The following is a 26,710-nucleotide window of genomic DNA, read 5'->3' on the forward strand; positions in this document are numbered from 1 at the left end:
AAAATTCCGACTGTCGCACTCCAATTTTCCAACTATCGTCAGTTTTACCAAGTTTGGGGTGAACACCTCCCCCCACACCCCCCCCCCCTCCAGCAACGTCCCTGATTGCAGGCTGCAGCGCCTGTAAATGTTTCCAAGCGAAAACAACCCAAACACAATAAACGAATCTGTGTAACACTGCTTCTTACAATGTTCCGAGTTGCTGCAAGGACACTTAGTCTTGAACCTTTGGTTGCTGAAAATGTTATATACTACCTCAAATGCACGATGGATCAGTTCCAGAGTCCTAAGAGCAAATTAATTGTCGAAAAGTCCTCGTTTCACAACAATAAATCAAGACATAATACTTATATCGATGGTCATCCACTTAACCATGCAGTTAGTTTACAATGAATGTTTTAGGAAGTCTTGTACCGGCATTTTGTATTTTGTTTTATATAGGGTAGGCTAGGCCTAGCATAATTAACGTTACTTGTTTCTAGTTTTTTTCTTGCAATGATTTATACTATTGTTACTCTGTAGTTTTGTTAATAGTGATAATATTATAACGTCTAAGTTAGGCCTATGCCTAGGTTACTTTACTTATGTGAGAATATTAATTTCATTGTGCCAAACGCTAACATAAAACTGGAAAAGGTAGGTGGTTATGAATATCCATCAGTGAATGTATCGTTTCTTGCTTACTTTTCTTAAGTGTGGGGCCTAGTTCCGCGATTGTTTTTCTTGCAGCCGTTTTGTATAGTACATATAGCAGCACTTCCTAAGCGTGTAGGTAGTAATACTAGCCTAAATCACAAATATCTTTAGGTACTGTAAAGCTAGATAGGTCATTGCTGTCACGAGCAATGGATAAGTACAGTACCTAGGTGAATGACGGGTGTTTTAAGTATCCATACAGTACATATCAATTTTTGATGGGGGAGGAGATAGCTCAAGCCAATTCAAATTGTTTCCTTGATTTGAAATTTTGAGCCCTTGCACATCAGGATGGTTCATTGATTAAATGCGTAAGGTACTGGAGAAAAGAATTTAGTTGGTCCACTAGTCTGTCCCCTCCATCTAATTATGCAAATATATATTTTATAAATGATATACTGCAGGTGTTGGAAAGTACTTAGTGTTTTGTTGTTATCCTCCTCACAGGTATAACTGGATATTATTTATAATCAGATAGCAATTTTAGCAGAGCAGATACCAAAGTTATTAATTCCTTTTTGTATTTTCTCATTTTAAAATTAATTTTAGGTGGAGGTGATGTTACCAGGTTGTGAATCTCTTCCTGATGTGATTCAAGATATCTCACCAGATCTTGACAGTTATTACTTGGTAAAGAGATTACCTGTGGTGGAACTAGTGAAGGAAGAATTTGTCAAAGAGATACTGAGAAAAGGTTAGCAAAAATAACAGTATACTTCTTACAGCTTGAATAGCTCTTTCAAACATGCATACTTTCTGCTGCTCTATACACTCACGGCTAGCTCTATACACTCATGGCTGGCTCTGTACACTCATTACACTCATTTTTGGCTCTATACACTCACATCTGACTCTGTACATTTATGACTGGCTCTGTACGCTCAGTGCCCTAATGGCTGGCTGGCTCTTACACTCATGGCTGGCTCTGTTCACTCACAGCTTGCTCTGTACAATCACCACTGGCTCTGTACACTCACGACTGGCCCGTAAACATGACTGGCTCCATGCACTCACAGCTGGCTCCGTTCACTCACTGCTGGCTCTGTACACTCACGACTGGCTCCGTACATAACGGTCAAGCCTGCCTAACGAAAAACAGTTCTAACATTCACTCAATTATTAATAATTGTTACATGATAGCATAAATTACCCCAAGTTCTGTCATTAGAATTCATCCTTGGGTGCACCTAAATAATTGACCAGTCACATGTATGATTGTAAACACAAGTGATTCTAATGGCCAACACTATTTTCCTATGTGTGAAGACAAGTTTGTTTTGACCACTGCAATGGTACACTGTGTGTTTAACAATGAATTTGTGCTGAGTAGCGTTCAGAATGGCTAGCATTACCAACTCAGGTAGATATTCAATCTCACCTGTTTTTGGCCCAAAACAGGGGTCTTTGGTGGTATTTGCTATTGGCAGGAAAGATTGTAATGGTACACTCACGGCTGGCTCCGTACACTCACGGCTGGCTCATGGTTGGCCAATGGTGATAGCCATGTACAATCTGTGCTTGCTACTTTGCAGTTTACTTAATTAAGGGTGATACCTGTTTCAAGAACTCTTGATCTTGCGTGATGCATTTTACAGCACAGTATGTAAAGTTAGGCATGGTTTCAATGCGGCAATTGTAACTTATCTATTAACTTACCTTATGTTTGCAGTGTTTCTTTAACTAGTGAACAATACTTAACATATTTTTTTTCCTGAAAAAAGTATGCATCATACTCAGTAGGATATCATCTTGGTGACATTTCAAATATCTGGATAAAAAAAATTTAATGAATAATTTCTAAATTTATATTTTCTTCTACATTTTGCCAAATGTACTGAGTTTATCAGATGTGATTCATTTGATCATTTTAGGGTACAATCCTGGCTATTATAATGACTCAAGATATCTAATTAGTATGTAATTAATAATAAAACTCATTTCTGAAAAGTCTGTTCATTTTAGAATCTGGTCCATTCATATCGTGAACATTGTTTCAAATACTGAAGTGACAAATTTTGGTGAAACTTGAACTATATTATAAAGTACATTTTCATGATATTAAGGCATTTCAACAAATTCTTCAGTTTCAACACGACATTCTTACTGGACAAAACAACTGACCAACAATGTGAAAATATCCTGGCAACATCAAATTGGATAGACCGGAGTGTTTTCATGTAGATTAATTTGATCTCTTTTCTTTATTTCTGTTACAGGTCACTTTACTGGAATATCTGTGGGTACCAGAGTCGATAATCATACTGTGGTAGCAGTCCTCCCATCAGGTGACAGGTTCAGATTCTTGGTCTTGACTATATAGTCAGCTTGCCCCCCCTCCCCCCCCCCTCTGGCTCCCTAAGCAGAGTTGGTTGTGTTTGCAACATGAAGTTATCTGCCATGCAAATACTGAAACACTATATATATTGTTAGTTTGGGATAATAGTTTTGTAACACGTGTTAAACAGGACTCGAAAGGGAAGCCAAAAGAATCACTTGATGGTACCATACTTCAGGGAAGGCTGCCTTGCTCCATTAAAACCATCATGAAAACTTGAACATAAATAACCCCGCAAAATTGTGAATAGAAAACAGGCAAATACCCTCAAACTGTCAGAAAATGATCAACCTTTTGTATGATTTTAAAACATTGTAGCTAGTTTAGCACATATGTAGCAAGTTTTGTGTCACTTTAATGTTCCTGTAAATTGAAGCAGGTGCTGTGTGTAATTGGTAAATGTACACATATTGTGCTGTATTTATGAATATGTACATATACGGTCTACGTATACAACCTAAAGTTAGTCTCATAAAGCATACATGGTATATCATAACCTACTATAAATTGGGTAGCCAAATCTCTAGTCTTGTCAGCTGATTTTAATGTAAGAAGTAATACATTGGTAAATAGGACACACCAATTAAAGGTGCTGAACCCTTGAAGTGACATCCACCAATTTTTGGTTTTTTTTTACTCCATTTTCTAGGTCATCTGATTCTGTCTGTTGATAAAGACTTATATCAAGAACTTGGTTTGTCAGGGAAACCTTCAAAATACACCGGCAGAAATGCAACTCGTTTTGGTAAGTTCTCCTCGTGGTAAATTGTGTCTGACAATTCTCGATCTGTAATATGACCGGGGTTCGTCCTCGGATGCTCCAAAATCTGACTATAAATGTATATACCAACTTAGCATGACAGATAAAAAAGTACTATTTGAACAGTGAATACAATGATCATGCAATGGGCAACACTGAAACCAAATATTCATACACAAAATGTTTATATCCTAACAGGTCTACATAAGAGACAGAAACTAAACTACAATATTGAAGTGACAAAGATGCTAATGGTTAACTCTCCCAAACAGCTAAGTGTCATAATTAAAAATGGATAATCAAATAAACCCTTTCAGTTAAACATTTCAGTCATATTTGCACATCAAAATCATTTCTATTCCTATCAAATCTGTGTTTTCTTTCCCTCTCTCTTCTCTCCCTAGTTGTGGAGATAGATCTGTTTAATGCCAATCATAGTAATGGCAAGAAGCAGTACAACAGAGTCCTATGGAGCCTGAAGGATAGACTTAACCTCACATTCAACTTTATATTTAGCTGGGAGCCAATAAGTAAGTCTTCTCCTCATTTAGCTAAAGTCTGTTTACATCTATTTCTTTTAATTTCTTCTCTCCAAAAGAAGACCACCTGTGTGCATGCATAATATATTTAATTGTAGAGGCCATCCTTTACTCTCTCTAATTTATCCAGTTGTTTGAATGAAAGCCTCTGGAGATAAAGCCCGACTAGAAACAAAATTCAGGGAGGTCTTGTCCTCTTACTAGACTAGAGAAAACTCAATGTTTTTAATGTGGTAACATTTAATACTTTGAAGCTGAAGTCAGCTACCAAGTGGTAAAGATATTCCAAATCAAACTAATATTACAAAATTGTTTGACACTCAATTTTAAGCTGTCTCATTTATTAAATGTATATATATTGCTATAATCCTGTCCATATATCTTATGTATCCCTTTCTTGTCCTCATATTTCCTTTGTTTTGCTTCCATAAAATATTAGATGTGAAAAATTCTAAATGAAATCTGTAGAAATCACAAAAGAGGAAACTCTCCCAATTCTGTAAAGTTCAAATGTCTTTTGAAGTGGCAGGCCTGTAAAAAGACAAGAAATCTTGATAACTCGCGGGAAATCTCACACGCAGGGGAAAAAAATAAGGTGGAAACAAGGTTAGAGAAAGAGCCAAAGAGGAAATAAAATTTAAAAAAGACGATAAATAAAAAAAAAAAAAGAAACTTACTAGTGTCTGGGTGTCTTTATTTCTCACTTGAAACATACCAAAATAGCATCATAATTATTCAAAGGCATCGCCGCCGCCAGCCCGCTGCATCTCTCAAGCCAGTGTTGGAAAACCTTGTTCAATTTCCCGCGAACACCGTGCCGATTTCCCGCCGGTGTTCGGAGCGAACACGCCGAGCACGCGTAGCGTGCGAGCATAATGGCCTCGGGTCTAGGGGCCCGCCTTAGGGCCCTGGTGGGGTCAAGGGGTGGAACCCCCTGTGGGGGTCTAGGGGGTGAAGGTCCCCGGAAAATTTTGGTATTTTTGCGTGTCTGGCGATAAAAAATTCGCAGTTGAGGATGCAAATACTGACAACTTTTTGAATTTTGAATTTTCTTTTTGAAATTGTCAAGAAACTGATGAAAATTTTAAAACGACAAGTTACAGGTAGAGTAGCTATATTTTGTTATAAAATGAAAAGAGATTTAATTTGTCTTACAATCTTTAAAAAGTTTAACTTACAAAACTTCCGATATTATGAAACAAACAACGTTAGGCAAAGCCCTGTTTCTAGACTGCCTATCAATAAATAGCGTGCACTATACGTACATCAGTTTACAACTGCAGTACGGTTTAATCCTACTAAAATACTACGGTAGTCTACATGTCTTGCGAATTTTCCCAGGTACCTTGCCAAACAACTGTGAGCTCTTTCCCTGTCTAACACCTGTTGGTTAACATTGTTTGGCACGTTTCCAAGGAACGTTTAATGGAGTACACAAGGCACAGCTTATACCATACACGTATATCACGATATCAAGGCCCCTATAGCTATGGCCATCTTTATTATGAAAGTAAACCTTGTAATAACTTATGTTTTAGGCCACTTGGCATGATTAACTAAATGCTAAATATTGTTTCCATGTTCTTGTAGAAAAGGTCAGCTCCGCAAATTACAATAGTTGTGTTTTTGTAGTTATGTGAGATCCGTAAACGACAAGGTGGTTAGGCTATTTGCTATGCACTTAACTATGGTAGGATATTATTTTTTCCGTATTTTTGGAAATTCTAGAAAATACTTCCTTTTACCCCCCTGGAACACCAGATGTGGTCTTCCGGTTTATTCATAAATGGGTGTACTAGAGCCTTGTTTACATGACATTAGTTGCATTTAGCACGATATGCCAGTTTCGCGTGAATTTTTCGAAAGTGTTTTGCTCGATCTTTCGTAAAATTTGAAAGGTGTACCAACTTACTTTTCGTACACAATTGGTAATTTCTCTACTGATTTTCAGAGTTTTATCTCCATACAATCAAGACGTTGTGTATTGAGTATAAACTTATCGCGAATGCAAGAAAACGATGCAGGGATTTCCAGCAGACAAATGTTTTCTTTGCGGGATTACTGAGTCAGTTGAAGGGAATCCCGCACCTAAGAGGGAACGCTGAACTGAAGTCAAATTCATACGACAGAAAACGTTAACTTACTAACATACAATATAAATTAAAAAAAATATGGAATGGCAATATTGTTCAAAACATTTCCCGCGAGGCTGATTTATTACAGCAACCTTCCAGCGCAGTGCCGTGGGTGTCAGTGTGACATTGCCCTTGTGAGTGGGTTGGGGACACATCATTACTCGTTACTCCAGAAACTGACACACTAAAACAGTTTGTTTTCAAAATTATATTTATTAGCTTTTTAAGTTCAAATTAGTACTGGTCTTCAACGATCGCAAGTTGTTTTAAATCGCCAAATAGGTGCACCAAATGGCGCCAATTGCATCCTCATTTTTCAAAAATCTGTAGCTTGTGAAGGGGGCATATCCCCCCAGACACCCCCCTGCGCCGCTTGAGCGACGCGATGGCTGCTTAGCAGCAATATGGTTCCCGGGAAATGATACCTTCCTTGCCGGGAAAAAAACATTTTTTACAGCCCTGTTTGAAGGAATCACCAACATTATATTAAACCTAGGCAAACTTTAAAACAAAACTGTAAATATTGTAAAACCTATTGTACCAAAACCTAGTTAGGTTCTAATGAACCTAACGTGATAAATGATATGAGCTACTTGATACAAACTTTACGTAGAAGCCACATTACTTAATTTGTGATGATTTCCTAGGTTTAATATTTGATACAAATGTGAAAGCACATGAGTTGACTTAATATGGGATGATTCTCTGGGCTACTTGATACAAGCACAGAAGCCCCATGGCATACAGTAGTAAGTGATGGTTCCCAGGGACACTTGAAATATGGGCACCTGTCATGAATTAACAACTGATGATTTCCTGTGCAACTCAATACATTCATAGAAGTCATATCTGATGCATCTCTTGCTAATGTGATACATACATATATGGAACCCATATGACTTAATACCTCACGATTCCTTGGTTATATATGGTACTATCAAAATTCAGATGGCTTTCATATCTGGTGATTCCCTGGACTACTTGATACAAACATAGAAAGCACCTGACTTAATTATTGGATGATTCCATGGGATACTTGATACGAGCATAGAAAGCACCTGACTTAATTATTGGATGATTCCATGGGATACTTGATACAAACATAGAAAGCACCTGACTTAATTATTGGATGATTCCATGGGATACTTGATACGAGCATAGAAAGCACCTGACTTAATTATTGGATGATTCCATGGGATACTTGATACAAACATAGAAAGCACCTGACTTAATTATTGGATGATTCCATGGGATACTTGATACAAACATAGAAAGCACCTGACTTAATTATTGGATGATTCCATGGGATACTTGATACAAACATAGAAAGCACCTGACTTAATTATTGGATGATTCCATGGGATACTTGATACAAACATAGAAAGCACCTGACTTAATTATTGGATGATTCCATGGGATACTTGATACGAGCATAGAAGCTGACCTAACATTTTATAATTTTCTGGGCTATTTGTACAAAGATAGTAGCCAAATGAATATCTCTCTCATGAGGCCTTAAAGGTGAATGTTTGTGTGTTAAACACGATAAACATGCACTGTTGTGGTGTGTCAACAATTTTCATGCACTTCCTATCCAATGTTACCTTGAGAACATGTAAAATCAGCAAGCTTATTCGGGACCTTGTCTTAAAGTCCCCATGTGAACTTCCCTTTGAGCCTCACACCTGTTGGCTTGTCCATTCCTTGCTCGCACTTGATCAGTTTGGTTGCATGCAGGCAATGTAAGACTGACTGACTAATTTTTGTCACGAAATACAAAACTAAGTAGTCCTTACAATTGAAATTAATGCAAAAATTGAGGGATTTCTTCTTTGCAATTTGTTTACTAACAGTTATCCAAAAGTGGCATTTTGATAAAAAAAAAAACTTTCAGAAAACAAGGCTTTTGCAGGTTAATGCACCTGTCAACTGAAGGATCTTTGGTCATGGTGGACAAAGTTAATACTGTATATGCAAATGAAATATTGTCTGGTTGAGTGAGTACTAATTGATAGGATTGTTCAGAGGTAATAAAATATTTACAGATTAAAGCTTTATTACAAGTGTTAACAGTACATGACAATTCAAGAAATGCCTTACTGTATAATTTAGTGTTTCAATATTAACTCACTCTACGTATGGTTAGTATTGACAACACTGTATACTCAGACAGAGAAAGTTAACAAGTATTTAATTACAGCCCTTTTTTTTTTTTTTTTTTTAATGGGAGCTCAACACATTTGTCTTTGCATAGTAAATTCATGGAAGATGAAAAGGCGATGTACATTTTACTCACCATAGTTGGGGTCTGATAATCTCTCGTACAATTTACAAATATTTATATTTATATACACATTCATTTCTCAAGGACAGTCAACGGATGGATTGGTCCAGTCAGAACAGTTTTGACCTTCACGTCAGTAATATCATACATTAATTAATAAGCTCCTATAAGCATTGGCCATGTTAAGTTTAATTTAATACTTTGTTTATTCCAAATTTGTGGATTCAATCAGTGATTACATGTCAGCTGCATTTCACAGTAATTTGTTGAACTTCTCGCCAAGTAAGGAATAAGTTGGTGAGCTGATGAATTATTACAAATCGTGACTAGACGTAGATTCCGTGTCCACAGTTTAAGTACTAACATTTATATCTCTGCTGATAAACACCCATTAATAATAAGTCATCTTCCATATTTCATGGAATGTGGAAAATTTATGACAATTTCAAATGAAGCTACATTTGAAGATCTTTGGGCTGTATATTGCATGTAGTTATGGGTATTAAAGGTAGAGTTATATAATGACATACTTGTAACATGGGTGTTAGGTTCAGCTGCCAGGCCAAATATTCTGGACTCAATTTGTTTGTTTTTCTGCCATTTAATTACAATGATTTCCAATTGTTAATACATAGTTATATAACAATCATGCAGTGGACCAGGAAAAGTGCTTGGCCACTAACTTCAAAAAAGTTTTTCCAATGTTTGTCTTTACAGTTTTACTAAATGGGTGATTAAACCATGTAATTTTTCTAGTTCTTTTGTTCCTTTTTGTTGGGGTAGGTCAGGTTTCTGCTTCAAATTTGAGGTTGCAGTTGTACAGTAGCCACTTGAGTTGAGTGCCTCTCTGTATGCTGGTGATGCTTCATTGAATATTCTTTCTTTGCATGATAGGCTGCTTAATCTCTTATTCACGGCTGGTGGGATGTTCTTTATGATGCCTGGTGGGTGATCCGAGTGTGAATGGACGAAGAGGGGGTTGTCGCCTGGTTTCCTGTAGGGGGCGAACGATCCGTTGGCAAGGTTCATTGTTATTGGCAACCTTCCGTCTCGCGAGACGATGGAATAACTGCACTCTTGATCAGACACTATTGAAGTTGCAGCGCTTAGAGTGGCTGAATAAGCCGATTCTTGAGCCACAGGCTCTGTTGCAGGTGCTGCAGGTAAAACCTGAAAAAGAGGTTGAGTTGTCAGGCAAGGTGATCCCTCTATGATGACGTCTTTTCCTCCCACTGCTCTCCCTCTGTTCCTCTCTGTGCCTTACGGCAGTCCTGACAGCTGCTCTCCACTTGCTTCTATCTGCGGCTAGTGCTTCCCAATTAGTTGGGTCAATGCATCCTGACTTCATATCCCGTTTGCAGGTGTCTTTGTAACGCAATATGGGCCTTCCAGTGCGTCTGGAGCCAGTTGCAAGTTCACCATACAGGATGTCTTTGGGGATACGTCCGTCATCCATCCGCCTGACATGGCCAAGCCAGCGTAGGCGCCTTTGGCTGAGTATTGCATACATGCTTTGGATGCCTACAAGTTCCAGGACACTTGTATTTGGGATGTGGTCTTGCCATTTAATGCCAAGAATTTTCCTGAGGCTGCGCAGGTGGAAAGTGTTGAGTCTGCATTCCTGATGCGAATAGAGCGTCCATGCCTCGCTGCCATAGAGAAGAGTGCTGAGCACACAGGCCTGATAGACTTGCATCTTAGTGTTGGTGGTCAGCATGTGGTTCTCCCAGACCCTCGTAGAGTGACGAGCCATGGCTGAGGCAGCTTTTCCGATCCTCCTGTTTAGCTCAGAGTCCAGTGAAAGGCGGTTTGAGATGGTGGAGCCCAAGTAGGTAAACTTGTCTACAACTTTGAGTGTTGAGTTGCCAAGTTTGATGACCGGGATATTGCTCACATTCTGTCCAAGCACCTCCGTCTTCTTTATTTCACTTTGGTTTTATTGTAATGTCTAAGTAATTCACTACCTGCGGGTTAGTTTCAATGGTGACCTTCAGGCCAAACTTTTTGAAAAGTTGAGTGACCTCTTTCGTGTCTTGTCGGCTAATCGGCCCGAGCGGGTCCTAATTGCGGCCAGGTCGACGTCAGCCGATTGTGTAAGATATTTAGGCCAACTAGTTCACACACTTCCGCGCCATCGTGGCTGCCCATAGTCACGTCGAACAGGTTTTACTGTCCTTCTTGGTCCACGGGTTGGCGTCACTAAAGAGAACAGACTTGCTGGCGTGCATTATTACTGTGTGGTCGAGGGCAGAAATGCTAACATATGTTTTTGCCCAATTGAGGGCGTTGGTTAGGAGCTTTTCTGTAATTGACGGATAAAAATCGACTATGTCGAAGATCATAAAGGTTTGGTGGTGTTTATCCTTCAAGGAATTGAACCATTCAATAACGGTTGATGTGCTTCTCCACTGGTTAACCTCTATTGTGTTTCTGATTTCCTGGTTGATGTTATCCAGCATGACGTTGCTTACTTTGCCCATTTCACTTTTAGCTGGGTTTATAAAGTCTGCACGACACACAATTTGGGAAGTTATTTTTGTGATCCTTGATTAATATGAAGGCTTCCTTTTCAATCATGTCACTGACGCGGTCGTCAATGTCTAACTTCTTGGCAATGATGTGGAGATCGTTTGTGTTGGCTTTCTTGTATTTCTGAGATATGTTCTCTGATAGTAATTTCTTGTATTCAGTAGGTTCAACAGCATATATATGTTCTTGGTTTTATCAGCGGGAACAAGAATTTTGTCTAGGGCACGGATTTTCCTCATATCCTTTCTAAGTGTCGCTTGAGATTGGCTGCTATTGTTCCTGAACCGGATTATTTAGGCCATGGCAAGCAGGTCGTTCTCGAATGGCTTAAGGTCTGAAATATATGGTGAACTTCTTTTTGATTTAAAGCCATAGTGGGTCCTGTTGATTTGGTCGTCAGTGGTGTCATCCTTGTCGAAATAAAATGCATTCCATCTAATTCTTTTAATAAAGCTTTCTACTTTCTCTATTAGTTTGAGTTTGTATTCCTGTGGTGAAGGTAGCAGGATGTTTTTCAGAGAGTAGCTGAAATTTATGTTATTCATAATAGGTTGCGTTGCGCGGTGTCCTGCTTAGAAAGAGTGCTCAACCAGTGGGAGCGTACACAGAAGTGTATAAAATGTTCCAAGTAGAACACGACAGAGTGCTCAATTCCACTTTATGAAGAAGAGCGTAATGTAAATTTTGATTCTACTCAGAGTTTCATGCTTACTAGCAATCGTCAGGTGGTGTACTAAAAAGCTATCTCTCTTTCATCTTAGTTTTGACTTTATTTTGGGGATGTTTTGGTTGATGTCTGCAGCTTGCGAGGATCTCTGATCTTTTGTTTGGATTAGGGCTAGAATGATCTATTATCGCTAGTTTCTCGGCCTGGCATAAATTACAAGAACCTGAGCTGTTGATCGATATTTTTGATCTCCTGACAATGGACCAGGAGATTTGGAAGGCTCTATTACTTTCTTTTAGAGACCAAACATGTTTTGAAAGCTCAGTTTCTCTGTGGTATTTCCTCAAGTTGAACAACTTTTTGTGATTATTAAACCTTGTTTTGAACTGCCCTCCGCACATACCAATATAAATAGACTTAGAATCTCCAGCAGTCACTTCAGCTTTGTATACTATGGAGGGGGTCAAGGCCTCTCCTCTTAGGGGGCAGGTCTCTCGCATTCTGCAGTTGCATCCATGCTTGGGTGAATTTTCAACGACCTTTGATAGAACTATTTTAATGTGGCTGTTAATAATAGCCTTTGCGTTTCTCATGCAGCTGTAGCTTAATTTAAGAGCATTTTTGTTGAATATTTGATGGAGCCTGTGTCCTGGGTGAAAGTGCTTGGCCACTAACTTCAAAAAAGTTTTTCCAATGTTTGTCTTTACAGTTTTACTAAATGGGGGGTTAAACGTTAGTCTACCGTAAGCCCAAGACTGCTCAAAGTGCTTGAACCCGGAAAGAAAAGCCATATCCCTATTGAGACCATGACAGTGTGAATGTACTTAAAGGATCAATTCGACTTCCTTCAAGTTTCTTTTATTATGGTCAGACAAATTAGCCAGGATTATGGTAAACTTAAGACAGTCGATACTGTGTTGTGGAAGATTAAAATGTTCAGCCACTGGAAAACTGGTTTGGTTGAGTCTGATTGTGCTTTTGTGATCATTAAGTCGTAGACGAAAAGGATTGTAGGTTTGGCCAATGTATTGTATATATCAGGACAGAGAACACAAGTGATATGATATATCACAAAGGGAGTGTCACAATTGTATGGACCTGGATGTTAACACACCCCTGAAGGAGAGAGCTGAATGTCAGGGTCTGTGATCATGTGATGACAGACCTTTCACTGGGGTTTACCACATTTAATATTCCTTGGGTTGGGAAGTGTCGGTGGAGGGTAAACGACTCCAGGCTTGGGGCGATTACATCTGAATGTAATCAATTACGATTACGATTACTTGAGAATGTATGATTACGATTACAGCCTAAAGTTGAAGTAATCGATTACGATTACGATTACATTGTAATGTAATCGTGATTACAATCATGATTACATTGTGGTTACTTGCACAATCCTCTGCATATCTGTTTAATATAACTCTCTGCCGGGAAATAGGGCAATGAAATAGGGCAAAGGAAGGGCATTTACAGTATATACGGACAAAATTGTGGAAGTATATCTACAATTCCTACCAGGCATTACACATTTATGCCTTAACACGTTTAAGATGTGTAACCCATAAGTCCAGTAAAAAATACAATTTAAACAGACAAAGAGTAAACAGACAAATACTAAAGTAAAACAAATGAAGATTTTCATGCAACACTATATTTTGTAAACTAATAATTTCTGCATAGCAGCAAAACTAAAAACTCTTTTACATTATAACACCAAAATAAAACTAAACAGCTTTGAAATGGGGCATTCCAATGATTCCACAGTACATGGGACATGGAAGGCCAAAGTAATAGTAAATTATTTTCATCAAAAAGTGGTCAACTCTGGTAATGAGAACAATAGACTGACATAAATAGCATTGTGCTTTCAATAGCTGCTACACCTGAGCCTTGTGGCCCACTGAACATGGCAAATGGAATTATTTATCACATTTACTTACTTAAATGAATTTAAAGGGTGTATTTTGTCAGCCTGACTGTTATTGTTTGTTAAGTGTTTAATATACTAATGAAATAATTTTCTATAATCAGCACACCATGTCAACTAATGTCAACCAGTTGTGTATGCAAAAGGATTGTGAAGGCTGAGAGGCAGCATTGAACAGAATAATTCAGGTGATAAAAAATCCTTGAATATGGTGATCAAATCCCCAGTACCTCTTAGTGTAAGTTTATTGTGCTAGAGAATTCTAGAAGCAGGAACACTTCTTTGGTCACACTAAAAGCCAATAGTAAGAATTAGTTTTAATCATTTCTACTGATTTTGCCCTTCTCATTCAAATTTCACTGTAATCATATATGTAATACGATTACGATTACTTTGCCCTTGTAATCGATTAAGATTACGATTACATTGTAATTTTCACAAAAGTAATCGATTACGATTACGATTACTTCAATAAATGTAATCGATTGTAATCGATTACGATTACCCCAAGCCTGAACGACTCCTAACAAGAATGTTGCGTAGGCTGGGAGGTTGTCTTCTTGCAACTACAGGGGAGTTAATAAAAATGTCACCCATATCATCTCCCAAGCTCAACACGTTACATTCTTTTTTGACTAGCCTAATGAATGGATCGACGTGATTGCTGTGCGTAACGACAAATGGAATACAATGCTCTTTCACCTCCTTATGTTGATTTTGAAGCAGTTTCTCCCTGGAAATTCTACAGACCTTATTAAGGGTTCTCTTCAATAATTTGTAGGGATAATTACAATCAAGAAAGTGACCTATTAGGGTGGTTGATTGACTACAAAATTGTAGGGGATCAGAACAGATGCGTTTGTAGCCAGGCATTTGGCTATTTAAGACAATTGACTCTTAATATGAAATGGGTGAAAACTATGAAAGTCGAGATATGTGTGACGGTCAGTGAGTTTAGAATATACAGACATGTTAATCCGACCTTTAGATAGAGTGACCAGAGTGGCCAGAAAAGCAACATGAGATTTTGATTTCTCCATGGTGAATTTAATGGAGGGGTGGAACAGATTGAGGCTATCTACAAACGCATTGAGAGACTTTCCCCATGAGACCAAATAACAAAGATATCATCAATATAACGTAAGAACAGAAGTGGTAGAAGATTAGAACTTTCAAGAAATCTAGATTCCAAATCAGCCATAAATAAATTAGCATACGCTGGGGCCATTTATGTCCCCATGGCTGTCCCCTTAGCCTGAATGTATAATCTGTCCATGAACGTAAGCACATTGTGTCTGAAGATAAAGTCTATAAGTAGGGCGATCTCCTCAGCATTGTGTTGGTTGCCCTCAGATAAGTATTTCCTGCATGCCTGCACCCCCTCATCGTGCGGAATATTAGTGTATAGGGCAGATATGTCAAGTGTGACCAGTAAGGTATGGGCCGGGAATCTGGTGGGTAGGGTGGATAGTTTCCGAAAAAAATCTGTCGTATCCTTGACGAAACTAGGTACAGTATGTTCCCCATCAGTGGTTGCAGATGGCTATCGATGAAGCCAGAAATATCCTCGGTGAGAGTACCTCTACCAGAAACAATAGGGCGTCCAGGTGGTATTTCTTTGTCATTGGTGTGCATGGTGGCGGTTGATTCAGAGGATCCAGGTATTGACTTCATTTTGTGGATTTTGGGGAGCATATAGAAGCAACCAGGTGATGGAGCTTTGGGTATGAGATGTTCGATAGTTTGGCGGAGCCGCTCAGGAAAGGTTGAGATTATGCGGTTAAGTTCGTTGTGATGGTTTACTGTTGGGTCTGAGTATATATTTATGTAGGGTAACATATGGGGTATTAGGCCAGGAGGATATTTTAGACCACATTTTTGTATTGATCAATAAATAAATTCTGCTATGAAAATCATACTAAGTTAACAATATTAGCTCATTCAAGTTTTTTTTTTCATCTTAATACAGTATATCATTGTCATGTGCATTTAAATCAAATTTTGGTTGAAAAATAAATAACAAAACTTGAATGAGTCACAACGTATTTGGCTGATTCAAGAGACAGCTGCACAGTATTAAAAGTTGCATATGAAAACTTGTGATCCTAAGCAAATTTAAATTTCTGCTGTGATCATTAAACCCATGGAGAGTCAACACGTCTATCTTTAGTGCATCATTTCAGTCGGTAACACATGAACAGACGTTTAGTATTTGTTTACAACTCTTGTTTGTCAGGTGGTCGCAAACCCTCATGCATGGGCCCTGTGTGATAAGCAGTACTCGACTACTTTCAATCACAAAATTAAACACAGGCTCTGCATATTAATGTTAAATCCAATGAATAGATTGACCAAAATTTGTCGTAGAAATCTATTTATTTTGGATAAGATGACCAACCATCTATTAACATGTTTGACAATCGAATATGCCATGATTTTGTCTGTATCAGGTCAAGTGTAACCCTGCCCAGTTTGTGCTTTAATACACATTTATCACTTATTTTTCTATGCTACAGGTATGAACATGTAACAGGATTTCCTACCTCAAATACTTTCAGAGAAAAAGTGTGATTTTAGTTTCTTTTTTTCTTTTTTTTAGAAATGCCCCTACCATAGACAATTTTAAAACGTCTTTAAACTCACTTATTCATGAACTACCCATATTGGACCTTGTCATTTTTCCGATCCTTTCTGTTTCATTAAGTTTTTGTTCGTATTTGCTGTATTTTTGTACTCATTTTGTTTTTTTGTAAAGCGCATTGAAACTGCGGGTATAATGCGCTATATAAATAAATAAGTATTATTATTATTTTCAAAATTTTACTTTCACCTCTTGGTGGAAATTGTTACTTTTTTGAAGGATAAACAAACCGTAAATTACAATGCTTGTTCGATTATCTAAGACTATGTAGTGTCTTTCATCAGCTGCCCTGGGCTCACATTTATTCAAACAAAGTAACTGCCCTACTTTCTGAACCACTTTCTGTTAAAACTTGGAATGATATCATGTTACCTCCTGAATCCACTTCCTCTCATTAAGCCCCCCTCCCCCCCCCCCAATGTTGGTAATTCTTACCTCTGTGATATAAAGTGTCAGTGTTTATAAAAGGAGGCCTCTCTGTGTTCCCCAGTCACTTGTTTTGAGTTCACTGAGGCATGTTAAAAATTTATGACATCAACAGGAATGCAGTGACACATGTTGAGCACGGAATTATGGAGATATTGATCACTCTGACACATGTGGTTCTCGCAGTTATAACTATTGCGTTGAATTATTCAGATTGTAAATATTGATGGTGGTCTGCTTTTATTCCCTCTATCATTGCCAAATATCACAAGACAATTGCATCTACTGGGTGGAAATTATTTGGTGGATAAGGTGATTTATATCATATCAAAATTAAGAGACACTTCCATGGTTTTAAGTTCATGATATGTGGATATATTCCTGATCACTATGGCAACATCGTCATAAAGTAGAAAGAAAGATCAAGCAATCTACCCTTTTGTTTCTGGAATAGATCTCATTCAATAGAACTTTATCTATCTTTTATTTGACAGATGAAGAAAAGGTGAATTTTATGCAGCTGACTAGACTATGGGACAAATATGTCTTAGAGGACTTATCCATCGTTAGTCACACTATACAGAAGACACAGACGACAGTTGTACCGAAACTGAGCCACAATCAGTCCCTTGTGTCTACACCGGGAGATGGACAGGATGTCTCAAGCATCTATGAGTATATTGGAACAATCTCCTGTGACGCCAACCAGTAAGTGAAATAATAAAACAATAATTGTTATGCCAATGGGGCCCTCCAGCATTTCTTTGGAGGGTGCTGTCAAATCGGTTTGATCGAAAGTAATCTGTATTGTTTACAGATCTCTGAATCAAAAGTAAACATAATCATGTGAGAGAGCTCTGAAGCAAGCACACATGGCAGATTAACTTGTATACAGACATGCAGGGTGATCGACTAGTTCACTGTTCCACTTACACGCAGCTCGGTCGAACGGAAAGATTGCGTCAGAAAACACGAGTAAAGGTGCTTAAAGCCATTAATTAGATGTGAAACTTTTTACAACATTTCAAAAGATCTCATCTATAGTAATAACAAACGATATTGTTTGTATATTATTAGTGATCAACTCATGGAGATGTTATTGTCTACCATCAGAGATTGTAGTTTGTCTCAGGGTCTGTTGAACTAGATCTGACCATTGATATGAGAGCACACTTGTTGACTTTGGGTGTGACTGGAGAGAGCCCAATTCCTTGGTTTTGTCTTTAACTACTGTACTGTATGTTGGCTATCGATGAACATTCTTTGTTAGAGTCTTGACGTCTCCCTGCAGTTTAAAGTGTGTCACATACTACATATAGTGTTTCTGTAAAATGTGTTTGACCAGTTTCAATGTTAATTTCAAAGTCAAGAATGACAGGGCTGCTGAACTTTGGCATCATTTTGGTTGTAAATCGCTCAAATCTTTATTAAAAAGATTCTCCGTGCCACCATAATGTTGTAAGTTTTCATTGCAAATCAACATAATTTGTAGAAGCGGATACATTGTTGATGTATTCTTGGTATCTCTGTAACTTCAATTACACTATGACTCTTTGGATGGAGTTGTAGCCACTACTCAGGAGCATTAGAAGGAGGTTTAGATCGGTGGGCAAGGCACTGGTAGAACGGGGGGGGGGGTCATTTACTGTGGTAGGGGCCAAATGATCTGTTACCAATCTGTGTCCTGGAGAGGGGTCTAAGAGAGGGGTTAGAAATTTTGGTATGATTATGGGTGCTTTAATGTGAAAAGGTGGTGTATTTTGTGACTTTGAAGTAAATGTTTCGTTCAAGAATTTCCTTTCTTGAGGTTTATAGTCCATAATCAACCAAGTTATGGAGCATATGCTGAACCTGCCCACATGTTATGAAACCTTTGCTACTTGAGTTAAACCTACAGTAAAAACGGTTTAAAATGGTTAAATAATGGTTTAAACTTAGTAATTCTTTCAATGATTATTTGTATTTCATTATATGACAATGTGTCTATATTCTAGTTTATAGCTAGCTTAAATTGTCAGTGCATATCCCATCATTTCCCATTGATAGCATTTTATTACTGCAAGTGAACAAAAATCAATTGTCCAGCACAATTGTGAAACTCAATAATATTGTATTAACCCTGGGAGGTTTACAAACACTACATTATTCCACCAAAATAAAAAGTGGAGCAAACATTTTATGTCTCTTTTATTTATGTCTCTTTTATTGGTTTTACAAGGGTAGAATGTATTTTGGGTGTTTCCAAATTACTGTTTTAATTATCATAACTGCCTCAGAGGTCTGCATGGAAAGAGGGAAGGAATGCATTATTTTCAGGCTTAAAATATAATCACAAAAGGTTAAAATATTGTACTTTACACACAAATATACTATTAAATTTTGACATAAGTGCACTGTAAGTGCTTAACCATTGAAATATATATGCAAGTACCACAACATATAGGGCAATGTAAATCTCTATGAAATACACTATGTAAGAGCATAAAGTCTAACATGTATAAAATCCCTTAAGGGATTTGTATTGTGTAAATGTGGGATAGTAAGAAGTTGTTGACCTTGAAGCAAAAGTTCATTTCATTCAAGTAGACCTGTTTCTAAGGAAGGGAGATAAAATCTGTTGTAAAAGCCCACAACCAAGTAGTTTAAGAAATAATAAGATTAAGAATGAATTGAATTTGAGTATTGCGCTCACCATTCACCAAACCATCCAGTAGCTACAGCCCTTTCTGTGCATGTGGGTAGTTTCCCTTCCATGCAGTAGAGCTCTATATCCCTTTCTGTGCATGTGGTTTCCCTTCCATGCAGTAGCTACAGCCCTTTCTGTACATGTGGGTAGTTTCACTTCCATACAGTAGTTGTACAGCCCTTTCTGTGCATGTGGGTAGTTTCCCTTCCATACAGTAACTACAGCCCTTTCTGTACATGTGGGTAGTTTCTCTTCCATACAGTAGCTACCTGTACAGCCCTTTCTGTACATGTGGGTAGTTTCCCTTCTATACAGTAGCTACAGCCCTTTCTTTACATGTGGGTAGTTTCCCTCCCATACAGTAGCTACAGCCCTTTCTGTACATGTGGGTAGTTTCCCTTCCATGCAGTAGCTACAGCCCTTTCTGTACATGTGGGTAGTTTCACTTCCATACAGTAGTTGTACAGCCCTTTCTGTGCATGTGGGTAGTTTCCCTTCCATGCAGTAGAGCTCTACAGCCCTTTCTGTACATGTGGGTAGTTTCCCTTCCATACAGTAGCTACAGCCCTTTCTGTGCATGTGGGTAGTTTCCCTTCCATGCAGTAGAGCTCTACAGCCCTTTCTGTACATGTGGGTAGTTTCCCTTCCATACAGTAGCTACAGCCCTTTCTGTGCATGTGGGTAGTTTCCCTTCCATGCAGTAGAGCTCTACAGCCCTTTCTGTACATGTGGGTAGTTTCCCTTCTATACAGTAGCTACAGCCCTTTCTTTACATGTGGGTAGTTTCCCTCCCATACAGTAGCTACAGCCCTTTCTGTACATGTGGGTAGTTTCACTTCCATACAGTAGTTGTACAGCCCTTTCTGTGCATGTGGGTAGTTTCCCTTCCATGCAGTAGAGCTCTACAGCCCTTTCTGTACATGTAGGTAGTTATCCTTCCATACAGTAACTACAGCCCTTTCTGTGCATGTGGGTAGTTTCCCTTCCATACAGTAGAGCTCTATATCCCTTTCTGTACATGTGGGTAGTTTCCCTTCCATACAGTAGCTACTGTACAGACCTTTCTGTACATGTGGGTAGTTTCCCTTCCATACAGTAGCTACAGCCCTTTCTGTGCATGTGGGTAGTTTCCCTTCCATACAGTAGAGCTCTATATCCCTTTCTGTACATGTGGGTAGTTTCCCTTCTATACAGTAGCTACAGACCTTTCTGTGCATGTGGGTAGTTTCCCTTCCATACAGTAGAGCTCTATATCCCTTTCTGTGCATGTGGGTAATTTCCCTCCCATACAGTAGCTACAGCCCTTTCTGTACATGTGGGTAGTTTCCCTTCCATACAGTAGCTACAGCCCTTTCTGTGTATGTGGGTAGTTTCCCTTCTATACCGTAGCTACAGCCCTTTCTGTGCATGTTGGTAGTTCACCTTCCATACTTTAGCTAGTAGTAGTTTCCCTTCCATACAATAGCTACTGTACAGCCCTTTCTGTGCATGTGGGTAGTTTCCATAATGCAATCACTGATGTAGGAACTAAGGGTCTGGATGAATCTTATTGCCAAGAGCAATAAATGAAAAAAGCCTTGTTTCAACCTACCTATTTTGAAAGTGATACATTTTAATATAAAATGAAATTATCATTTAGACACAAAGTGAAGGAAAAGGGTTTTTTCGACACTGAAGGTCTTCAAATTAAAGCTAAAAAACAACTTATGAATTCATCATTTTAATTCTTCATTCATAATTTGCATTCTTACACAGGATACAAACTAGTCTATTCTTAATTTTCTTGTTTTGTTATACTGTATGTCCTCTCTCTCTATGATGCCCCAATAATGAGTGTCTTGATGTTTGCCTCTCAAATATTCTCATCTCACAAAATTGCTCTTACCTTAGTGGGTGTCTAATTACATAGAATGATATGCATTAGTTGTAGGTGCTACCTGAGGGCTAGGAGACTGGTCAAAAATTCATAAAGTTGTATTGCTGTCAACGTAAATTTAGAACATGACTCATTGCAGTTGAAGTGTATTTTATACAGAATATGAGCGCCATTCAATCCTCAGGTCGGTCTGCTCGGTGAACAGACAAAATTCACAGCATGTTAATACTAGTGTAGAGCTACTTGCTTGAAAACTTTCACTCAAAAGTTGGCACAGTTTTATCTTTGAAAATGGATAAAGTTATATTTGCTAAATTTGCCTACTTCAATAAAAATCACATGTACTGTAAGGCACCTAAAAGGAAAACCTCTTTAAAGCAATTTGTTCATAGTTTATGGCTTTGGGAATTGAAAGAATCTACCGTTGATGATTTGTTTATTTTCAATGTTTTACTTGATTCTGTCTGTCACGTTATGTAGTCACAGAACACATCTATGTTTACAACACATTCTCACTATAAACAGATCTAGGAACAGATGCAACCATTTTGCTGTTCCTAAATATCAAGTTATACACTATTTTGCCCACTTAACAAAATATTGTTTCACATTAATTAATGTAATGTTTCATATTTCCTTTGAACTATTTCAAGATACTGTGTTAACTAAGTCTTTCACAGCAAAAGACAGATTTTGTTTGAAAAGCATCAGTTAAAGGAGCATTCAGGGTATATTATTCAGCTTACAACGATTCTCTCAATGTCAATATTGATACAGTAGTATCAACTTAGAACATATTTTGCACCCCAATGGTGAAAAAGAGAAATGTGAGAAAATATTTGACTGTAAAAGATGTTTCTGTGGAGCCAGAATACAATAAAAGAAAGTTGAGATTGTTTATTCAAGTTTTGCAGAAAAATAACTTTGCAGTCAAATGACCAATGAGAGACCAGTGACTGCTTTTCATGGTTCGACACAATCAGAGGACTGAACATTATGATACTAACCAACAAATAGGGACACAAAAAACCTGTTGGTAAGAGCACCTCTTGTCTGATGTTATATCTGCAAACAAACCTGTTGGTAAGCTGCAATTTGCAATTAAAAGTGGATATCGTTGTTTCATCCAGTGAGACCACTAGCTGTGACAAACTTGACTGATAAATATTTTGCTATGGATCAATAAACAATTCCGTTGTTTCAGGGTAGGTGGGCCAGGAATTTACTCTTCATCATACACTTGTCCAGAACCTTGTGAGGAGGTAAAAGGTATTACATGTCAGAGGTGGTCTGGTCTAATCAGCTCGGAGAAGATAAAGCAGCTGTTGAAAGCTCTACGGTAAGTACCAAACATTGGAACTTGAAACATTAATGTACTAAGAAACATCAAAGAGTGTAAAGAAGGATCATGATCATAATGAATTTGATAGTTTAGAACCTTTACTATGGTTTCAGTAATGACTGTTTCATCATTTTATGTTTAAACCATTTAAAACAATCTTATTTCTTTCACTTACCATTTAGCATATCATTTGTTTAATCTTAAAGCCGCATTTTGCGTTGGGTCGCTTTTTTCCACCTTTTTAACATGTGCATCGATTTTTTTAGATGTATCAATCATAAAACAGCAAACTAAGATACCATCCAAGTTTCACCCTGCCAAGAGCGTTAATTAGCGAGTAATTAACGATTTATGTCGATAACGAGTAAAAGTGTCCTCGACAAAGTTTTCATATCTCCAAATCCACTAGTTTGAATTCCACCAATCAGTGAATAGTATGTTTATTCATGAGCATTTTTGCGTTTGGTCGCCGTTTTCTACTTTTTTGACATGTCCATCGAGTTTTTTACATACATCAAATCACAAAACAGCAAATTAAGATATTAGCCAAGTTTTTCCCTGCCAAAAACGTTAATTGGCGAGTATTCCACATACAAAATTAATCGCATTCAGTTCCAAAGCCCCCTAGTTTGAATTCAACCAATCAGAGATGCAGGTTTAGTTATGAGCCGTTGCTAAAAATAGATTCAAGACTTTGCGTTGGTACAACCAGGGAGTTGTTATGCAACTCTCTGGTACAACTGCCATATAGACTGTACACAAATCAAGCGTGGTGTTATACTGTATTACGTATCTGTCAATGACGTTCGTAGTGTTTAAATATTAATATTATGGGCGAGGTTTATTGGGTTCCCAACGGAAAATATTTTGGAGAACAACAAAGTTGAAAGTTGCAATTTTTTCGACTTTTATGCCACCATTTGAAGTAAAATATAAATAGATAAGCTAGTTATGTATGTCGTTATGGCATAGTGGAGTCAGTGAGGTTGAGAAAAATCATAGAAAAGGACGCAAAATGCTGCTTTAACAAGAACTGTTTTTTGATGTATGCCTATTTATAAATATTTTATTTTTATACTGGTTTAAAATAAATCAAAATCGAAATGAAATATTGACCTGATTATATTGGAGCACAACTCAATCTTTTTTTTCTACAATTTTACCAAAATTAATACAATCAAAAAGCAAGATTTCGTAATTTATCAACACCCTCATTAAAATTGCCTCACCATTGAATGTTAATCAGTAATGATTTATCATGTTATGTCACCATGATACTTTTTGTTGTATACCAGTTGTATTCACATGCAACATGTAAATTGTTTAGTCAAGCTGATTAACAATCACATGCAACATGTATATTGATTAGTCAAGCTAATTAACTACATTGGTGAGGGCTTTTGGTATCGAATAGCTTAGAAACAAAATTATCCAAGTATTTCAAAAACCAAGGAAAAATACATTGTAATAAAAATACATGTAATAAAAATACATTAAAGTTTCACATTGTTTGGCTCATGTAATAGTGGGTAATAAAGTAATAACTGGAAGATGCAATGCCTACGGTATATTGATTTACAGTGTGTTCATGTTATGCATCTCAAAGATGCCAATAGACAGGGCCAAACTTGTTGAAATTAGAATTTAATAATTTATTGAAAATAGATGGTCAAAGATAAACAAATTATAGATATATTTTTCAAAGAATCAGTCGTCCTACTCTGTGCAGGAATAGTATCCATTGTAAACTAGCAGACATTATCTAGTAAAATTGTGACCTTTCCATGACGTACTGTATTTTGAGGTTTATTGTATATTGTTATAAGCAGACAGATGTAATAATTGTCTACTGTATATAGATAGGTCTTCTTGTACAGTGTATCTACATTAACCTCTATGCAAAAAATGGAAAACACATTACAGTTTATACATAAAGGCCCACCAGTGTCCTTAGGCCCAAATAAGTTATCCCCATTAAGTGTGAAGGGCCAAGGTATGATACTCAGTTGACAGTAAAATGGGATTTCACTTCTAATGCATTTTCCAGACCTTGTAATTTCCATACTTTGTATCTCTTGAGTAATAAAATCTTACCTCAACAAACTGTGGCCCCATTTTCGTTATATCTTTTGCTATGAGCAGCCTCTGTATTATATACATACATAAATAAATGAGTACATTGAGGCATTCTCTACTTTCTACCACATGTGCTAGTGTAAAGTCAGTACTTTTTTCAAATTTCTTACTTGAAAAACAGAATATATATTGAAAGGGAGGAGTGCTTAGTGAGAAAACAATGATTTGTAGAACCACATATTGTTTCTCCAAATTACCAAATATAGACGCTACTGTAGTTGTGTATGTCCAGTAAATGATATCATATATTGCATCAGGAACATTGAAAAGTCTTTCTACTCTTCTTTTTCTCTGATGGGAGGGGAGGGTGGGGGTTTGTTTGGGGAGTAAGGTTTATTGAAGAAACACACTACAGTAGATTTCACTAAATGCCTGTGTATAGGAGTTAGTGGAGGGTTCTGTATGAAAGGTTATAATCTGATGTTGATATTTGAATATTATGTAAAGTTTGCAGACTTTCCTAAGTTCCTATCCACTAACATCACTGTAGCTATAACTTTCTTTGCTCTAAGTATGTGTATATAGTTTCCCTCCCAATTCATTTTCTTATCCTCATTTCTGTCACAATTAAACCCAGAATATCCTGCTTTTTTGTGCGCAATGCTGTAGTTTGAAGTGGAAGTTAAATGCACTTTGCAGTATTAAACATGCAATGTTTACCAGCTGTAGACATTGTTCACTTTTTTTTCTGCTTTGTATAATATCTTTCCAATGATCTTGCTTGATAAACTAGTCAATGTCAGATGGAGAGCTGGACGTATTTTCTGCTGCCAACAATCCGAGCAAGAACCAGCAATGCAATCTAACTCAAGTCTAACTGGCCTAGAATTACCCACAAATTAAGTTTAAGAATATCAAGTGTTGCGATCGTAGATACCCTTACAGCTCTAGATTGAAATTTCAAGTTTAATATGCATATTTAGGAAGCATAATGTCTGTGGACATTTTCCAATTTCACATGTTTTTGGGGGTTTTGTATTACATGGCTGAGCTGATAGAGAGTACAAAGGAAGGTATAAACTGATGTGGAATGAATGCAGAAATATGGAAGAGTGTAATATGATCAATATCTACTCAAAAATGAAAGTTTGTGTAGTTGACAACCTAAGGACAGAGTTGGATTTGAGAGAGGGGTGGACTGATTTTTGATATTGTAATTTTTTTTTCCCTTTCTAGATCATTTGTGAAGTCAGATGCCTTCGTTCCGTGGGCAGCTCTCACAGTTCATGGCTTTGACGATTCCCCTGTGTCTTGGTGGAGGAAAGAACATGGTTTCCATAAAAATGGCTGCAACCTTTACACCATTCTGATTCTCCCTGATGACACCTATTGGCTCTACATGGCTATCGGCACCAATGATGAATGTCCTTGAGGTAATGTCAAGGTCTTAAGGAGGTAAAAGCGTACCTGAACCGATTGAGAAGGACAGTCAACGTGCAAGAAGAAAGGTTGTCTCTCCTGGCTGTTCATAAACACATCTACATCTACTTTGAATGTTCCCCAGTTTGTTCATTGGTTATTCCCTATATGAAACGTTGGAAAGTTTCTTTTAAACATCATTCTCTCAGAGATAAATGAAGACACTGCACACATACAGTAGGTGTGTATCATCATAATATTCATATCTTACTGAAGCATTCGTATGTAGGAGTGAAACATGAAACATTAACATGTTTGTAAATTATGTCATTTGAGAATGTTTTGTGTTATAGTCTGCATGTATAGCTC

General features: G+C 37.6%; 1 protein-coding gene across 2 annotated transcripts; it reads left to right on the forward strand.

The window, feature by feature from the left end:
* The first annotated feature begins 192 nt into the window (after nucleotides 1-192).
* LOC139963264 (ribonuclease P protein subunit p40-like) lies at nucleotides 193-26,516 on the forward strand. 2 transcript variants are annotated; one of them, XM_071963898.1, is made up of 8 exons: nucleotides 193-378; nucleotides 1,246-1,390; nucleotides 2,913-2,981; nucleotides 3,681-3,776; nucleotides 4,196-4,321; nucleotides 17,437-17,650; nucleotides 22,709-22,843; nucleotides 26,159-26,498. In XM_071963898.1, exons 1-8 carry the CDS (start codon nucleotides 268-270, stop codon nucleotides 26,352-26,354), a joined length of 1,092 nt encoding a protein of 363 aa, XP_071819999.1. In that variant the 5' UTR covers nucleotides 193-267; the 3' UTR covers nucleotides 26,355-26,498. The 2 variants fall into 2 exon arrangements, with proteins under 2 accessions (XP_071819999.1, XP_071820009.1); XM_071963908.1 differs by lacking the exon at nucleotides 193-378 and adding an exon at nucleotides 413-636 and having other exon boundaries at nucleotides 26,159-26,516.
* Nucleotides 26,517-26,710: the final 194 nt, after the last annotated feature.

This window comes from Apostichopus japonicus, chromosome 3, assembly GCF_037975245.1.
Source record: "Apostichopus japonicus isolate 1M-3 chromosome 3, ASM3797524v1, whole genome shotgun sequence".
In the NCBI taxonomy this organism is placed as follows: domain Eukaryota; kingdom Metazoa; phylum Echinodermata; class Holothuroidea; order Aspidochirotida; family Stichopodidae; genus Apostichopus; species Apostichopus japonicus.